Source organism: Carettochelys insculpta, chromosome 2, assembly GCF_033958435.1.
Source record: "Carettochelys insculpta isolate YL-2023 chromosome 2, ASM3395843v1, whole genome shotgun sequence".
In the NCBI taxonomy this organism is placed as follows: domain Eukaryota; kingdom Metazoa; phylum Chordata; order Testudines; family Carettochelyidae; genus Carettochelys; species Carettochelys insculpta.
Genome location: NC_134138.1, coordinates 7181910 through 7200378, shown reverse-complemented (window position 1 = coordinate 7200378; position 18469 = coordinate 7181910). Strand labels below are relative to the sequence as shown.

Here is an 18469-nt window from a genome sequence, read left to right as displayed (position 1 = left end):
CTGGGGCTGCGGGAAGAGTTGGGACCAGAAGTAGAGTCAGAATAAGGGCAGAGCTGGGCTGGGGCCAAAGGGGGAATATGAGTAGAGCTGAGCTGCAGGCAGAGCAGCGCTGCAAGCATGGTGCTCCCTCCCCATCCTCTCTGAGGTGTGGCCTGGGCTCCACCACATGACTCCCAAAATGATGCTCCAGGCCCTCTGCCCCTACCGTATGGGGACCACTGCTTTAGCTAATTTTAGTCAATACCTTATTTATAGGGTTCTTCTCACTGCCTAGCAGCCCTAGCTGCTTTTATTTATTTTTCTTGCAGAAGATACATTTTTAAAATATTTTGTCTCACCCATCTGTGTCTTGATAAATAGTTCATTGTACTTCTTCATCCCACATACTAGTGATCTCCTAAAACCGTTCACCATTAATTCCCTGCTACACTGGGGATCAGACTGTAATCCAATGCTGGTAATACAAATCAAGGAAAAATTAACCTTGAATGACAAACAGTAAGACAGGGCCTAAAGCATGTCTCATATGGTACCACTGGCATTTCCCTTTCTCTGCAACTGTTAAGTTTAGTCTAAACTAATCAAATGTGAGTATTTACAGCAAATTAACAAGCAGTTAGCAATCTAGAATGGCCTTCTGTGAATTCCAATGATGTGATGATGTTTACATTCCTGTGTCACTCAGGTGACTGAAAATTTTATCTCTTGCAGCTACATCACAAAATAGGTAGTTGGGAAAGCTGAGCTAGTCTCCTAAACACTATCACAGACACACTGTGTAATCTTGGGTGACGCCCTCAGCCCATGTGCCTCAATAAAATCAGGCTAATCCTGAGCTTTCTTACAGACAGGATGAAAGGACAAATTCATTAATGTTTGCAATGAAAACCAACTTCCTCAGAGTGAAGGCACTATATAAGACAATATGTTATTTATCAAGTTAGACAAGTAAAAGCACATAACAGATATAAAGATCAAGTTTTAGGGTCTAAAATGCTCATAAACTAGCAAGCATTTAGATGTGGCCTTTGTGTTCAAGGCAAGGCATCCATGCTCTTATCTAGCAACTTTCATCAGGAGATCTCAAAGCTTCAAAAGGAGGTCAGTGTCATTATTCCCATTCTATGGCTGAAGAAACTGAGGCAGAGAGGAGAGGTGACCTGCCCAAGGTCGTCTTCCAGGCCAGCGGGAGAGGCAGGAATAGAATCAATATCTCCTGAGCACCAATTCAGTATGTTACACTGACCCCTAGCAGTTGTCCATTTTGCATAAATTAGATCTATCGGCATGCGAAGGCAGTGCAGACATTCAACAACAGAAAGCATGAGACATGGCATCTTGAAATACAAGAATTCAACTCACTTGAGTCTCAACCACCTGAAGGCTGAGCTGGCATCTAATAAGCCAAGAATTAATATGCATGTCCCAGCTCACGGGGAAAAGCACAACTCACGCAACAAAGCAGCGACTGCGTTACTTTTTAATCGCCAGTGTTCTCCAGTTCCACTCACCAGTCTATGAAAGTGTGCAACAGCCATTTATTTCCATTACAGCAAAGGAGAACCTGACCTTTCCAATAGGGTGGTAACAACAATTTCAAAAAGGCAAACGACAATTTCACTCCTCCGGAGAAGCTCGTAACAGGACTGGAGAAATGTCAGCAAAAAGTATCGCTCCTTGGTGGTTAGAAGAATCTCCAGGGACAAAACACCAATTCTGCCAAGTGCCAAATGAGCACAGGGGTAATGCTGGAAAGATGTGACCCTTTAAGACTTCTACCCTAGGGGGATGGCAGGAAATTAGCTAGACTAAGATCACCTTTTTCGAGCAACACATAGCAATGGTGTCGCTGGTGAAGCAGTTCAGCCACAGAACTGCACTGCCAGACCACCTACATTATTATTATTTTGCATTACCAGGCAATGTCAGCCAGTGGGCAGAGCACAGGACTGGGACTCAAGAGACATGGATTTGTTTCCAAGCTCTGCCACAGATTCACCGTGTTACCTTGGTTAAATTGCTTCAGACATGAAACAGAGTTCCATGAGCAGCTCCTACAACCTAAACAGGGGACTTGACAGAGAAGGGAGGACACAACAAGCGTTCCCTGTCAGCTAAGTGCTTGGGCATCCACCCAGGAGAAATGTAAATGCCACCCAGCTGATTAGAAGAGCACCTACAGCTGGCTGCATATGCTCCTACTGGTGGCACACATCTGCACGAGCCTTGGGACACATGACAGAATTTATTCTGCAGACGGATGGAAAAAATTAGAGGGAACATTGGATACAACATACACCAGAAGCGAAGGACATACATTGTAAAGGTAATATGGTTACCCAGTTTAACACAGGGCAGGACAAGGTGGAAACATGCATTTTTTGTAGGCAAAGCTGCACATGTGAGATCTGAAATGGGAGAGACCAGAGCAGCTGGCAGACTAGACTTTGGAAGGGCATCCCACACACCCACGCACTGTGTGTGTGGGGGGGGGGGGGTTTAAAAGCACAGTACAGTAAGGTCTCGACATTTGCAAGTGTGATATCCACGAACTCAATTTTTCATGAATGCCACTTCCCCAGGGCTCCAGGGAGGAGTGCCGGCAGCTGCCACTTCCCCAGGGCTCCGGGGCCCCATATTCACAAAAATCAACATTCGCAAGGGTTCTGAACACGGAACTTTCGTGAATGTTGAGACCCTACTTTACTACTTGAGAGAGAGCATCAAACAAAATAGAGAAGGTAGTATCATGGCAGACCTAAAGCTTAGATTGCAAGAGCTAGATAGGCAGAGCCGGATCTCTCAAGCACATCTCTGACTTCATTAGTCATAGCCACAGTGAACTACGATGTCACAACCCTCCAATCAATCATGTAGGAGAAAGCAGCTGGGTACAAGGAGAAATCTACCAACAAATACTGACAAGCAGTATCTTTGCTGCACTGGGCGGGGGGTGAAGGTTGTTGCAGGAGGGAGACTGGTCAGAAGGAATATGAATTCCCATTCCTGATACCATGCAAGTTTGTGGGCTTCCTGTTATCTGCATACCTGGAGAGCATCGGAGATGCAGCCAGCCAGAACGGACAACTGTGGGGCACTGGATGAGAGAGGTAATCTAGTGACAGATGATGTACGAAAAGTTATGTGCTCAATGCTTTTTTCACCTCAGTCTTCACAGACAAAGTCAACTCCCACATGATGGTCCTAGACAATGCAGTATGGGAGGGTGGAGGGCAGCCATCTGTGGGGAAGGAACGAGTTAAGAGCTGCTTAGAAAAACTAGATATACACAAATCAATGGGTCTGGATTTAATGCACCCAAGGGTACTGAGGGAACTGGCAGATGTCGTTGCCGAACCTTTGGCCATAATCTTTGAAGATTCTTGGAGATCAGGAGACATCCCGGATGATTGGAAAAAGGCAAATGTAGTGCCCATCTTTAAAAAAGGAAAGACGGACAATCCAGAGAACTATAGACCAGTCAGCCTTACCTCAATCCCTGGGAAAATAATGGAGGGGTTCCTCAAGGAATCCATTTTGGAGCACTTGGAAGAGGGGAAAGTGATCAAAAGTAGTCAACATGGATTCACCGGTGACAAGTCCTGCCCAATCAAACTGATTAGCTTCTATGACGAGGTAACAGACTCTGTGGACATGCGGACGTCAGTGGATCTGATATACCTTGACTTCAGCAAAGCTTTTAATACAGTCTCCAACAACATTCTTGCCCATAAGTTAAGGAAATATGGATTGGATCCTTCGACTATAAAATGGACAGAAAGCTGGCTTGACGGTCAGGCCCAACAGGTAGTGGTCAATGGCTCAATATCTGGATGGCAGTCAGTTTCAAGCGGAGTGCCACAAGGCTTGGTTCTGGGGCCAGTATTGTTCAACATCTTTATCAATGACCTGGATGAGGGACTGAGTTGCACCCTTGGCAAGCTTGCAGATGACACAAAACTACGAGGAGAGATAGATATGTTGGAGGGTAGAGAGAGAATTCAGAGTGACCTGGATAAATTGGAGGATTGGGCCAAAAGGAATCTGATGCGGTTCAACAAGGAGAAGTGTAGAGTCCTGCACCTGGAGCGGAAGAATCCTAATCATTGTTATAGGCTGGGGACCGACTGGCTCAGCAGCAGCATGATGGAAAGGGACCTAGGGGTTGATGGATGAAAGGCTGCATATGAGTAAACAGTGTGTCCTTATAGCCAGGAACACCATACTAGGGTGTATTAGGAGGAGCATTTTGAGTAGACCTAGAAGAGTGGTTGTCCCCCTCTATTTGGCACTGGTGAGGCCACATCTGGAATACTGTGTCCAGTTTTGGGCCCCCCAGTATAAAAAGGATGTGGATGTGCTGGAGCAGGTTCAGCAGAGGGCAACAAAAATGATTAAGGGGCTGGAGCACAAGACCACTAAGGGGCTGAGGGATTTGGGCTTGTTTAGTTTACAGAAGAGAAGACTGAGGGGTGATTTAATAGCAGCCTTCAACTTCCTGAAGGGGGGCTCTATAGAGGAGGGTGAGAAACTGTTCTCAGTTGTGTCACACGGCAGAACAAGGAGTAATGGTCTGAAGATAAAGAGGAAGAGATGTAGGTTAGATATTAGGAAAAACTACTTCACCAGGAGGGTGGTGAAGCACTGGAATGTGTTGCCTTGAGAGGTGGTGGATTCTCCATCCCTCAAGGTTTCTAAATCCTGGCTTGACAAGGTCCTGGCTGGGATGACTTAGTGGGGGTTGATCCTGCTTGAAGCAGGGGGCTGGACTAAATGACCTCCTGAGGACCCTTCCAGCCCTATGAGTCTATGATTGGGGAATACATGTGGGACTCCTCTGGGGTCCAATAAAACCAGTTTAAACTGAAGTTGTTTCCACACTACTATTAATCCAAACATTTACATTCGAACTTCCTGTTAATCCCACTCCAATTGTCAGAGTAATGTTATTTGATGTGTGAACAGTCACAATTTAAAATCGAGCTAAGTGCCTTAGATTTGAATTTATACTCTAGTGTAGATATAGCTTCTCTCCCTAGTTACGTTGCTTTGTATGCTGCACTGATTCTTTAGCACCGTTTTCCAGGGTGAATGTCAAAGCCTTCCAAAAGTCAACAGCTTGAGTGCACAAATATTACATGTATGTGAAGAACAGTTGCAAAGTCTCTTCCCTTCCCTCTCCAAGTCCTGAATGCTAAGCTCTGCCTGAGACCTACAAATCAGTACCAGCTGACCGTTGCCAGGCAGGTGGCAAGCTATGACTAATGCTCACTGTGCTAAGATAGGCTTGTTTTACAGCTTCCTCATTTCTCCACCTCCAGTTCCCATTTGTTTGTGTCACCCACCTGCTGTGTTCTGTTGTAACCTAGTCTGACAGCTCTTTAGGACAGAATCTGTTTTTCCGTAAGTGTTGTAGACAGCACACAGCAAAAACAGTTCTAGAATCACAGAAACACAGGGCTGGGAGGGACCTCGAGAAGTCACCAAGTCCATCCCCATACTCTGAGGCAGACCCATGTAAACACAGACCACTTGTGACTGATGTGTGCTTAACCTGCTCTTAAAACCCAACAACAGGAATAGTACAGTTAGAGAGAACCATGACTGCATTATATCACAGTTTTTAGGAGCCCTCAAACTTTCTTTTGACAGGATTCCTACAAAAACTTAACACCAATTAGGCAGCTGATGAACTACATCCACTGCCTATCAGGCTGACAAATAAATAAGATATTTCTGTTTTCTTGTACTCCCGTGTCTGCATCTACCTGTTGCCTCATCTTGTAAGTTACAGTGTAAGCTCTTTGGGCCAGTTGTCGTCTTTGTTTAATGCCTGTCCAAAGCACGGAAGCCCGGCTCCATGACAGGCTCCTGGCTACTCCTGCAATACAAATTAACGTCAGCAGCATAATGAAGCACTCTAGCAATAATTATAATTATGACTGCACATTTCATTAATGGCTGTACCTAGCATAAGCAGTTGCTGCAGCACAGGTATAAAGTTTGCATGTGGTTTAGGGTTAACACCACAGACTCCCAGCTCCCTACAGCCAGAATGGACCACTGCAGTCAGCAAGGCTGACCTCCCATAGACCACAGGCTTTGGAACATCTCCAAAACAACCCCTGTATGAGCTAGCCCAGATCTCTTTAAAAAAAATAAAATAAATCCAACCTTTATTTAAAAGATGCCAGTGATGGAGATTCCAGCACAGCCCTTGATAAACTGATCCAATGGTTAGTTGCCATCACTGTTCAAAACTGACACCTTATTTCCAGGCTCAGTTTGTCTAGTTTCAACTTCCAACCTGAAATTGTGTTAGTTAGACCTCTCTCTGCTAGACTGAAGAGCCCTATCATCAAATAGAAAGACTTTCTTAATAGCTAACCCCTGGCTGCAGATTAACTGGCCTGAATACATTTGAAGACTTATGAAATCCCCACTCAGTCTTTTTTTTAATCCAGGCAGGCACAAAAAAGAGTCTGATTTCAGGAAAGGAGGCAGGTAGGGCAAGGGAAAAAACTCCTGTCTTTAACACCAGGCAGCATTCCCCCATTTGTTCTCTCTATCCACAAGCACTGAGCAAGATGCACTCCAGTGCCCCCCTCTCCAGCAAGGGAATCGGTGCCCTCTCTGGTACGTTCCACAAAAGAGGAGAAAGGCTTATTCCTCCTCCAGCACTGGGGAGACAAGCTGAAAGATCTTCTGTTATTCTCAGGGCAGAATCAGAGGAGTCCAGGCAAGTAACCCACCATTAATCAAGCTATGAACCAGAGTGAAAGCAAGACCTCCTTGAAAGAGGCTGCAGTAGAGCAGCTGACAAAATGAATTACCCCAAATAACTTGCTATTTGAAGTAGTTGCTTATAAGGACTTATGGCTGTACATGTCACCGGCATCATCACCAGTTCTTCAAGCTCATCCACGGCCGGAGGAGGCTCTGGACAGAGTTATGATGACACTGTATGATTCACACTATGACCACATGCAACACTGATGTGGGAAAATGAAATGTAAGAGAGAAACCACAGCTTTGCCAAAACTCACCTCTGTGAAACAGAAAGATTAGGGGGAGGAATGAAAAGAAAAATCAATAAATCTTAACCTCATTCACAATGATCTGGAGCTCTTATTAAGTAAATTAATTTAAGTTAATTTAACTCGATCATGACTCCTGATCACAGTGATTTAGTGAGGGGGAAATTGCATTAGGAAAGGCCATGCTCACTAGATAGAAGAACGGAAGAAAATTAGATCCACTTAGCAATGTGAATTAATATGGAAATAGCAGGTGTAAATTTAACCTTATCAAGAGAGTGAAAATTATCTTCATAAATTTATAGAAATAGCACCCAAGTTGCTTATAAATCTATTTAAAACAAAAATATTACAAAAAGTGCAGTAAAATTAATTTAAAATATACTCCCATCTATCGCCTGCAGAAAAGTCAGCGGTGGGGCAAAGTTTAATGCAATCTTGCAATAAGGGGAGAAAGCAACCAATCACTGAGGAATTAGCTCGGGGTGCCTGTGGATGAGCAGCAGCGCACACACGCTCCCCAAGCGCACCCCCCGAATCCCAAGAGACACATCTGTCTTCTGGCTCTGCATAGCTGCTTTATGGGGCTTGCCTGCAACCTGCTAATGCTACGGATCCAACCCATGCTGCAAACTGCTGGGTCGTTTCCCCTGCAGAAGCACAGCAATACTGTCTGCAGAGTCGAGCTTTACAGATCATTCAGCGGATCACAGACGTGGCCCTAACTGAAGTCCATTAAAGCACCATATAAATCAAACGGATTGTGGCAGAACATTGCCCATCCCAGACAGGCCCTGAACAATCTGGATTTTAACAGCTAGAACTTCCCTATCCCTAGGTGCTACAAGGGCAGCAGCCACGTACACCCAGTGCTGCATTTAAGACACTGCTTTACAGCACTGCAGCTCAATGCCCAACCAACATTAAAGAATGTTTACAGTTCTCAGGAACCTATCAAAAGGAAGAGCTAAAAGGTTACTAAATCACAACTGCTTAGCCACTCAACAAACAAGCTGCAAATTCATCTGAAGGGGGGCAATGCGTGCATGTGCTAAATCTAACCTCTGTCGCCAAACACAAAAAGCTGGCCATTATCGCAGCATAAGCATCCTCTGGCCCCCACTTGCTGCTATGCATCAGCAGTCAAACATACCGGAGATTCCACTGCGTCAAGATGGGCTTATTGTCAGCACCACTGGTGCTCAAGTTGGGTTGTGTTAGTTAGTGTGTAAATGTTACTTAATACATTACAACAGCATGCCATGGCTCAATCAGTATCAGGGCTCCCCTGACCTAGGAGCTGTACAAACACAGGGCCCCTGCCCCCAAAAGCTTGTAATCCACTAAACCAAAGTACCACACAATGAGTGAAGCAGAGAGATTACCTTTCATGCAGAGGAAAACAGTCGTCACTGCCATGCAGCATCAGGCAGATTTTTCAGTGGTTCTGGACTACACCTTCCTCAAATGGACTCTTTTTTAAGAGTGGGTCAAGATTATATGTGACTGAAAAGAAGTCACTGGACTAGCAAAACTAGAAATGGAAGAAATCCACTCACTTAATCCATAGAACATTCTTCCTCTAACAGTGCAGGATGGCTCCCTGCTAAAGATGTCTCCAGCGCTTCATTCAGTGCAGTTTGTAACAACCTGAACATCGGCTCTTTCCTTCTCCTTCCTCCAAGATACCAGCTCCCAGCCTAATAATTTTCTTTCGGTTCCATGTCCGGGAGCATGTCATGAACAATGGCATGTAAAGACAAATGTCAGAACTACAGAAAAAGCATTTGCCAAGTCCTTCCAGTTGATGGCCAGTATGACTGATCATGCACAATGAAGGTAACAGCAAGACTGAGTGAGAGATTTTATCACTTCTTTAAAATATAATTGTTTTAATTTGCTGATGACATTTTACTGAGATCTGTATGAAAGAGTCATAAGATCTAAACCACACAATTTAATGAAGTCAAATATTAATAAGTGTAAAATGATTCTACAAGAGGAAGCTCTCATCCAATCACAACGGAATGATCTGATTACTGCTGCATGAAATGACTGTTCTGTTCAGTTAAGACTGATGGTGTGACTCCATGGTCTCTTTATTACTGGCTCTAGCCCCTCATCTCCCCCATTTTAAAACACAAGGACCCTCCTCTTTTGTCCCATGGGGCCAAATATGTTTGCCACTCACCACATACGGCGAATAGGACACTATATTGTGATGAAGAGGGGGTGGCTAACCTGCAGCTCTTGGAGCCTTTAAATGCAGCTCCTCCTCAGAGCCACATGCAGGGGGGAGTGTCATCCTCCCACTCTGTGCATGTGCGCCACTGCTTGCTGGGAGAAGCACATAGCAGCCCCAGCAGTGGTGGCCCTAGCTGCTCTGGTGAGTGGCCAGCATAGAATTAGAATGGCGGGGCTGGAGGTGCCTGTCTCAAGAGCCTGACTCTGGGAGAGGCAAATAATGTGGTGAATATCGAAAAATGACAACCACAAGTGTGGCGATCTTTGAATTCCCATTGGACACCGCTGTCTTAGTCAGATGCTCCATCAATTAGCTGTCCAGACTGCATAGTAATAAGAAGGTCATGAGAACCCAAACAAAATCAAATTGAGGAGGCACTTGTTTCTCCACCATGACAGTTGAAGCCAGCTTCCCATTCTAAGCCTCGTTCTGCCCACCTCAGTAACATCAGTGATTTATACTTCCCCACTTCAAATTTTACAGCACTCAAATTACCAAAGAGCAGAAGCTTTATTTTCCCTGCAAACCTTGGTATCAGTACAAGTAACCTTCCTCTTTCTTTAGGGTTGCCCCTCCACATCCTGAATTGCTCGATAGTCACATTCATATATCAAACTTTGTGTACACAATATGACAATACTCCATACAGCAGGGTTGGACCATCACACAACACCCTCCATTCCACTGGCTCTGAAAGTCATTTCAGTAGCACTTGCAGAATGCAAATCCCATCACCACCCCTCATAAAATTGGGCAAGTTATGAAATCTGATGAATACAGCGCTTTCCAGGGCATCCTTAGAGAAATACTGAAAGCAGAGACACTGAAGAGGCAGTATTATCCAGGCCCTTGACAGAACTTTTATGGTCACAAAAGAGTAGAAATAAAACAAGTTAATCTTTGCTCAGGCTTTCGGATCACTGGGCAGGGAGAATGGTCATTTGAACAGGAACAGCCCTACCACAAAGCAGCAACTGTTTCAACCAAGGTAAGTTCTTCTCTATGGGTTTAAATAAAAACCACAGTTTGATCCATATTGCTTGTTCAGCGTGAGGCACACTCTCTATGCCTAACTCGAGATACAAGGTGGGGCAACTTCCAGACTGGAAGGGATGTACTTGCACTGATTAAGAGCAAACTTTCCTGGCTTATAGCCATTCACCTCTAGGGTCATGTGGTCAGTGCAAACAAGTCCGCCGCAGGTGCACAAAATGACCTGACAAACTGCTATGTGAACAGCAAGGTTACAGTGGACACCCAGTTTATGGAGCCCTTGCTAGTTTTGACAGCTCCCAACAGAAGCTAGCAATTTAATCCCATAACAACAAAATGTCTGGCCTTAACTTGAGCAATTTACATTTAACACTGGAGCACACCTGAAATTAATTTATCCTGAACAGTTTGTTCTGACACCATTTGTCCTGTCCTCTCTGTTATGATTCAACAGTGCTTTAATACCTTGCTCCTCCCTCACTATACAGCTACTGCCAGTACTAGTGTCTGCACAGGGCAGGCAAACTACACTCAGCCCATCGGGCCTTTTCATCTGGCCCTCAAGCTCCCATCCCTGGGTCTACATCCATAACACTGATCAGAGTTTGACAGATTTAATACTACGATTTCAGAGCAGAATCAAACAGAAAATGAGCTATCAGGAATTAACCATCATTTACATGCAAATAGCCACCACTATCAACAAATTACGAACCTGTGAGATGCAAAGAAACTGAAGGCCTGGTTTACAGGTGAGTCAGCTTAACCACATCATTCAAAGGTATGAAAAGTTTCACACCCTGCCCGCTTTAGTCAAGCCTCCTAAGCCCTGATGTAGATACTGCTAGGCAGATGTAACAGTTTTCCTGTCAAAACTAAACATCCCTCAAAAAGGTGGATTTCCTACAGTAAAAGAAGAATCCTTTCCACCACTACAGCAACTGTCTACACCAAAGTTATGCTACTGCACTGTTTCTAGTACAGACGGACCCTGAGATTTTAGCCTAATGCATTTGCAAGTTCACAGATCCTCTTCAAACTGCAAATAAGAGATGTTCTAATTGGACTAATCTAGAAGTAACACAAGGACTCATTTGACTGTATGACTTATCATCATAGAATGATAGTTGTGGGTATTTGTGGATTCTATACAGAAGACAAAATATGAACCATACAAAAATACCTTGATGGAAAAAGCAATGCAGTGGGTGGGGCAGGAAGAACCAGTACTTGATCTGTTTGTGAACAACTAAACACAAAGGGTTGGTATATCTGGCTTATAAAAGGAAGGTGAATTGAAGGTGGGTCCATGGCTCATTAGATACCTCCCATGAAATTCAAGATTACTTTGTAGACCAGAATGTAAAATTGGGTGTGTTCCCCAGTGAAGGGTGTGACTCAAGGATCTCTTGATACCAACTGAGAGAGGACATGGAGGTATGTTGTTTACAGGGGCTCATGTGCATGAGTTCACCAAAAGGGACCACTGGTGATAACAGAAGCTCCTGGACACCAAGGGCAAGAGCATAAACAAACTGGCAGGATCTCGGCTACGCATTCTTTGAGGTAATTACTGGCCAAAAAAAGTTAAGCAGCCTTTGAAAAAATGTGATATGTTATTTCTAACCCTTCCTACTTCCCCATGCCTTGTGTGATTAAGCCCCAAACTTTCCAAAAGCAGTTCTCCACTCTCAGAACAGCATGTGTGAAATTTCAGGTTAGCTAGTTTAGTTTTATTGATGCTACAGGAGAGTCAAATTATGTTTTAAATCCATGTCTCTCAAACCACCCCCCCCCTTTTTTTTTTAAATAAGCACTGCCAGACTCTTCATGTACCCTAAGGGTACACATACCACCAGCTGAGGAACATGGTCTTAAAGTAATCTGAGGTTTTGAAACAAGTGCCATTCAACCTTCCCAGATTAAAATAACTTTTGCAGGAGTCAGATTTGTTTTGCACGCCACCAAGTTACACCTCACTTAAAAACTACTTACTTACAAAAACATGCAGAAATATCACAGAAGACTACTACTGAAAACTTGCTGACTTTCTACCACCTTGTTATCAAATAAATGAATTGGAATTAGAAATACTGTACTTATATTTCAACATAAGGCATATGAAGCTGTAGAAACAAGTCACCGTCTGAAGAAACTTGTAGATTGTATAGACTTTACTAGTGTTTTTAATGTAGCCTATTATAAAATTACGCAAATATCCAGATGAGTCAATGTACCCCCAGAAGACCTCGGTGTATCCCCAAGGGTACACACATCCCTGGTGGAGAAACCCTGTTTTAAATGAAAATCAAGTTATAATCTTTCCCCTGGTCATAACCAGCACATAAAACAAAGCCCTGACTCTTGAACTTTGAGACTGGTAGCCTTGCACTTGCTCTTAACATCTACTACTCTAGCTTTTCCCTTAGATGAGAAGGCAGAAAAGGAGAGGAAAAAAGGATTTCACAATCTTTCAGTACTGATCTTTGCTCCTTCTTCAGAAAGTTTAGGTCTTAATCACAACAGGACAGAAGAAATGACAGTCAGGAGCAGACCCCAGACCTATCTACTTCAGTAACCTGTTTCTGAGAATGGCCTGTTCCAGACACTTCAGAGCACAGTGTAGGACACCACATGATAAGCAAATATGGGGTACGCAGATCCCCATATTAGGTGTCACTTTGATCTACAGAGGATCTCGCAGAGTTTGGCTTAAGCGCTTCCAGAAAGAGGATGCTTGAACAATATTGTTCGAAGTATATAGATTCAATGTTTGCAGCAAAGGGAGGAGAGAGGAGGACTATTTTTTAAATCACTGTAATGACTGGCAGTGGGCCTTCCGGCTCTGAGGACTAACAACATTGGAAAGTGTCCGGAGCTATCGTCCAGAGACCCTCCACAGTCCCAAAAGATGCAGACTTCCTTCACTCATTTCTACAGAGAATCATAACATAGTTCTCCAGCTCCCTTACAGGTTATCTAACTGCTGTGTGAGAACAATTTTTCAAGATGGGAATAAATATGAAGCAGCTCACACGACTGTGGAAAGCTGTCACCAGTCTAACTGAAGCTAATGTGAATATTATTAAAATTCTACATTTAAATCAGTGTATTGCACACAGAACCTGCTAAAACAAACAACATATTAAAGTTACCCTGTGATTACCATGTAATAGTAAAATAACGAGTTCTGCAATCCATACAGCTGTTCATAGACTTCTTAAAGAGCATGTATCTGTTGACAATCAAATACTACAGCCAGAAACATTACCTGGATGTCACAAGTCGCCTTGTCTTCCAGCTTGGGACAGGAATGCTGAAGAATGACGATGAACAAGAAGGCGAGGCCACGTGCTTTTTCACTATCCGATAGCGAGTCTGTACAACTTTATTAGCCACAGGGCTCCTTAGAAAGTGCAAACTGGACCCTGGAAAAAAGTGATCAGAAGAACACTGAAAACCACATGCATTCTAACAGCGAGAATTTAAGAATGGGAAAAGGAGAGCTACCTACATAACTAGTTTGTAATGTGCAGAGAAGAGTGACTTCTAGTTGAGATTAAGGAGAGCTTATCAGTTACTTATGATCCCTAATTGGGTCAGAAAGTAATTCCCCACCAAGCATGCATATACACACATGTATGGCAGAATACATTCAGCTGTATTATGGGGGTGTTCAAAAGTTTCTGTCCAAGGTAGCAACTGGACAAAGTGTAATACTGTCTGTTGCTATTACTACTTACTGACAGTCAATTCTCATTAAGTTCACATAGCCTAGGTACTGCTACTGGACAAGAGGTTCTAAGTTTCAGAGGCTCATGAGTGCACAAAGTCTGAAGGACACAGCTAGTTAGCCAGAAGTATAGAACAGGTTAGCCACATCTGCTCGAGAGAGGAGCTGTGACAGGTCCAGTTGGACAGGAAGAAAACATTTTTATGTTTGGTTACATCACTGCACACTACCGACTGAAGCAGACATTTCCCCCACTGCAATCTTAAAGGAGCACAGATATTAGAGCCTGCCTACCGCACAATGGTCTTTTGAGACAAGCACATTTAGAAAATACACCTTTATCCCTGACATCTACATTCTGAACAGATTTATATATTTAATCATTTCCATTTTCATAATATTTTGCAAGATGATCTACAAGCCAGTTTCTAATGCTGAATGCTTTGTGCAATTAACAGTTATACGTTTGACTCTGTTTTTCCTCTCCTTGATAGCTAGCAATCTTTTTTCACAGCTTTAAGGAATGCATCTAATTGCCTGGCTTTTATAACATACAGCTATAACTGCCCAGATAATTAAAGCTGACACTACATGCTGAGACTAAGTCTTCTGGTTTTATAACGGATTTAAAGGGCTGTCTGATTTTCTTGGAGAGCTTCTAATTAAAACAACTGCAAGATGGAGAGGGGAAAATCAGACCCCATTTTTGCATTTGCCCAATGTGTTCTTCCTTGGGAGAGCTGGGACATGTGCTGCCCACTAAGTTTAACGTGTGGTAATAACAAGGGTGCTAGGGATTTAGAGCTATCACTGCAGACGCAAAACCATATGCCAACAACTGCATCAGTGCTGAGAACTATCGCAGGCAGAGTGCAACAGCAATGGCTTCTGTGCCGTCTTGCATCAGAGCTAAAATACTAGTTAATTACTTGTAACTGCCCACAGGCAGACTCGAGCCTTGGACCTCCGGAGCTTAGTACAGGCACCTCTACAGCTTAAGCTAAAGGCCAGCTGCTGCTCAGCTTAGGCTGTAAAGGACACTCATTCCTTCTCTGGGAAATGGTTTAGGTGCCACTACATGGGACAGTTAACCACACATAGGTGTGTGGATTACATAGGCACTCATTTTTCTAGTTCATTTAGCAGTTTGGTCTGAGAGTTAATTCAAATTCAGCAACTCAGTATCTCTCTTAGGCTCTGTAGGGCAAAATAGCGTTTGCCACATGAATCTCCTATCCCAGATTCAGTCAAACGTTAAAAAAAAATCTTTGACACGTGGGATAAGCAACAGAATGTGCTATGATGCAAAATTTCTCTGGAGAGCTTAATAAAAATTAAGATATCAACTCTCCCCGTAAATTATAGAAGGAAAAGATGATCACAGTTTGAAGAGAAATTTTTAGGAATATCAAGAACTTAAACTTTGTCCTGTGTAATCATTCTGTAACGTCATGGCAATATGAAAAGGACTCAGTATAAATAAAGCAAGTCAAATTTGTCAGCACATGTATCCATACTGGAGCACACACAATTAGGACAAAAACATTAATCTACCAGTTTCCTTTCCACTACTAGCAGCTTTTAGAGTTATATGTAGGTTTTACATTAAAAAAATATTCAGAACAAACACTTTTAAAATACAACAAATGCAGCGATTCAAGGTTGCACGATTCAGCTTCTGAAGAAAACCTGATGGCAAAGAAACAGATTTTGGGTCCAAAGACTTAAGGATTTTGGTATATGTTTGTACAGGGCTGAGCACAAAGGGGCCTCGAGTCCTCATTGGGGCCTTTACTTGTTATCACTCTGTAAATAATTAATAATAAATGCACTGAAATAATCTTATGTGCTGTTATGTTAATAAATTGGCTCAGCACAAAACACATTCTAATGCTTTACAGGACAGCAGGATTCTGCTATAGGAAGACCTACAGAAATAACGCTGTCTGCAATTATTAGCAAACATTAATAAAAGCTGCAGTGCTCTACAGTATATTAAATGCCAAAAAGGGTACATTAAGTTAATGTTAAGTATTAAATACCCACAAAAGCCAGGAAGTTAAAGCCAGCAGTTCAAAGAGCTGCTAGTGATTTGTACTAAAATCATTCTATTTAAAAAAAAAAACAAAAAACCCTCAATTCTGTAAATCAGAATACTCCCACCATTGCCCTTCATTCTCTCTTACTTTCTGCTTTGCGCTGGTTATCTTTCTGAACTGACTGGGTTGGAAATGCTTGTATCCACAGACTTCTACATCAAGGAACAAGGGGCTGGAATAGCTCAAAAACAAAAAACTTCGAGTGTGAGTGATTGTTAAATACCAGACTGCAGCCAGTGGGGAACTCCCAGGGTATTTTGTAAAAATTTCACATCACTGCAGACATCGCTTCAATTCTACTAGTGTTAGGTATCCTGGGAGCACTAGCACAGACAGATCCCATGGGCCGTGGCCAGCTAGCCCCTCCTTTCCAAAGGGCTATGGTAATATGGTATCTGGTTTTGGGAAGAATGGGCTTTCAAAATCCAGTGGGTGGGGGGTCATTTCAAGGCCCTTGGCTATGCGGGTGGCATGCATTTCGAAACTAGCAGTTTCTAAGGGTGTGTGGCTACCATTATGCTAATGAGGTGTTGCATATTCCTGGAAGCACCTCATTAGCATATTCCAAAGTGCCACATTACCACAGCCCTTCCAAAAGCAGGAGCTAGTGTGGCCATGGCATCTTCATTATCTCATCTCTCCTTGATCACAGCGGGTCTGACATGACACAGCTACACTGGGGTCAGCAAAGTTCTGTAGTTACAAAATTTCCCTAGTGTAGACAAGACCTATGGAAGAAAGATCCTGTAATTTTGCAAGTGTCCGCACCACTAACGCCAGAGGAATGGCAGAGTGAAAGCCCAGGACAGAAGCTGAACAGTTTCTCAGCTAAACAACATGTTTACCGAAGTTTCCCCACACTGAACTTTTTTAAAATGACTGAGCTCCTCTGAGCAATGACAGACTCATTTTGTGTGCTTGTACAACACTTTACACATTTTGAGACCTGCTGTAACACAAAACATGTACTACTGGGCCATACCCAGGGTCAGGCTGTTTTGTTCATGGAACACCTCTTTATTTTGTTTATTTTGATATAAATCAGAACTGAAAAATGCCTATCCAAGACTTGGGTGCTCTAATCCACCATTAACAATATCAATTCAACAGGTGCTTGACCAGCCAGCCACCTACAAAAACTCTTTTCTGCCTCTTCACCATCTAACTCTGCAAAACTCTATCAAACAGATCTAAATTATCACGAGTCCGACTATTTCAGAACAAGTAGAGGAACGTACACCCACAGAGAGTCCCCAAAGAGAGCTCTAGCGATACCAGGAATTCATATGTTTTGCTATCCCCTAGAAGAAAGTCCAAAGGTGGAACTAAAAAATAAACAGCCTCAAACAATATCATCCACAGTTCACATGATGCCATGTTTCTGGCAAAGCACCTAATATTGCCAAGATTCACCCTGAAAAGTGGTTCTGCTGCTGTCCTTTAAGAAGGGAAATGTAAGTTGTTCAGACCACTCTACACATTTGATATTCCTAGATTTAATTAAAAAAACTTCACTTTTCAGTCAAGTCTTTATGGATCCTAATAGCTATAAAGAATTCCTGCAGAAATGCAGTGGCAAAGATGTGAAGACAACCCAGGACTCCTGGGTCCCAGTTTCCCCCTGCCAACCGTTAGACTATGCCCTGTTTCTAAAATTTCACACGTTTCCTCACCTGTACAGATCTCTGTAGGAATTTACCTGAACATGCTGCTTTAATATAGGTTGAACCTCTCTCACTCAGCACTCTTGGGAGCCGACTGGTACTGGACAAGAGAATTTGCTGGACTATGGAAAGTCAATATTTTCTAGCACATTACCAACACTTCCACTGCTTACTGGGCTCTTAGAAGACATTTAGGGGTAAATTACAGCTAAATAACAGCACAGAACACTCAGAGAGGTAGTCATGTTAGTCTGTACCTTCACAAAACAAAAAAGCAGTCCGGTAGCACTGTAAAGACTAACACAATAATTTATTAGGGGATGAGCTTTCGTGGGACAGACCTACTTCTTCGGATCTGGAATACTGAGAACCAGGACTGGTGGCTGCAAACAAATTTTATGGGACCATGGGAAACACAGCCACACCCATGATAAGCGGTCATCTAGCTAACCAAAATCATGCCAGAGTTTGCCGGCCAGGAGAGTTCTGGATTAGAGAGGTTCAACCCGTATTTGAATATCAGCTAAACATTAGCAGACTCTTTACTTAAGTTCTGACCTTATGCAATTATTTAAATTAGGAATTAGTCATACACTGACCTTTTTTTTTTGTTTTGTTTTGGTTTGGTTTGGTTTTTGTACCTTCACAAACCCTACGCTGTTAATCAGTCAGGTAGCCAATCAAACTCCCGCCTGACA

The 18469-nt window shown here is 43.1% G+C and overlaps 1 protein-coding gene across 1 annotated transcript in view; it reads right to left on the bottom strand.

Moving 5' to 3' along the window:
* Window positions 1-18469, bottom strand: part of ZC3H3 (zinc finger CCCH-type containing 3) — a 369370-nt gene that overhangs the window by 204686 nt on the left and 146215 nt on the right. Inside the window, exon 4 of the mRNA XM_074986583.1 lies at window positions 13547-13703. Within this exon, the coding sequence (XP_074842684.1) occupies window positions 13547-13703 (157 nt within the window). The remainder of the gene's footprint in view (window positions 1-13546; window positions 13704-18469) is intronic.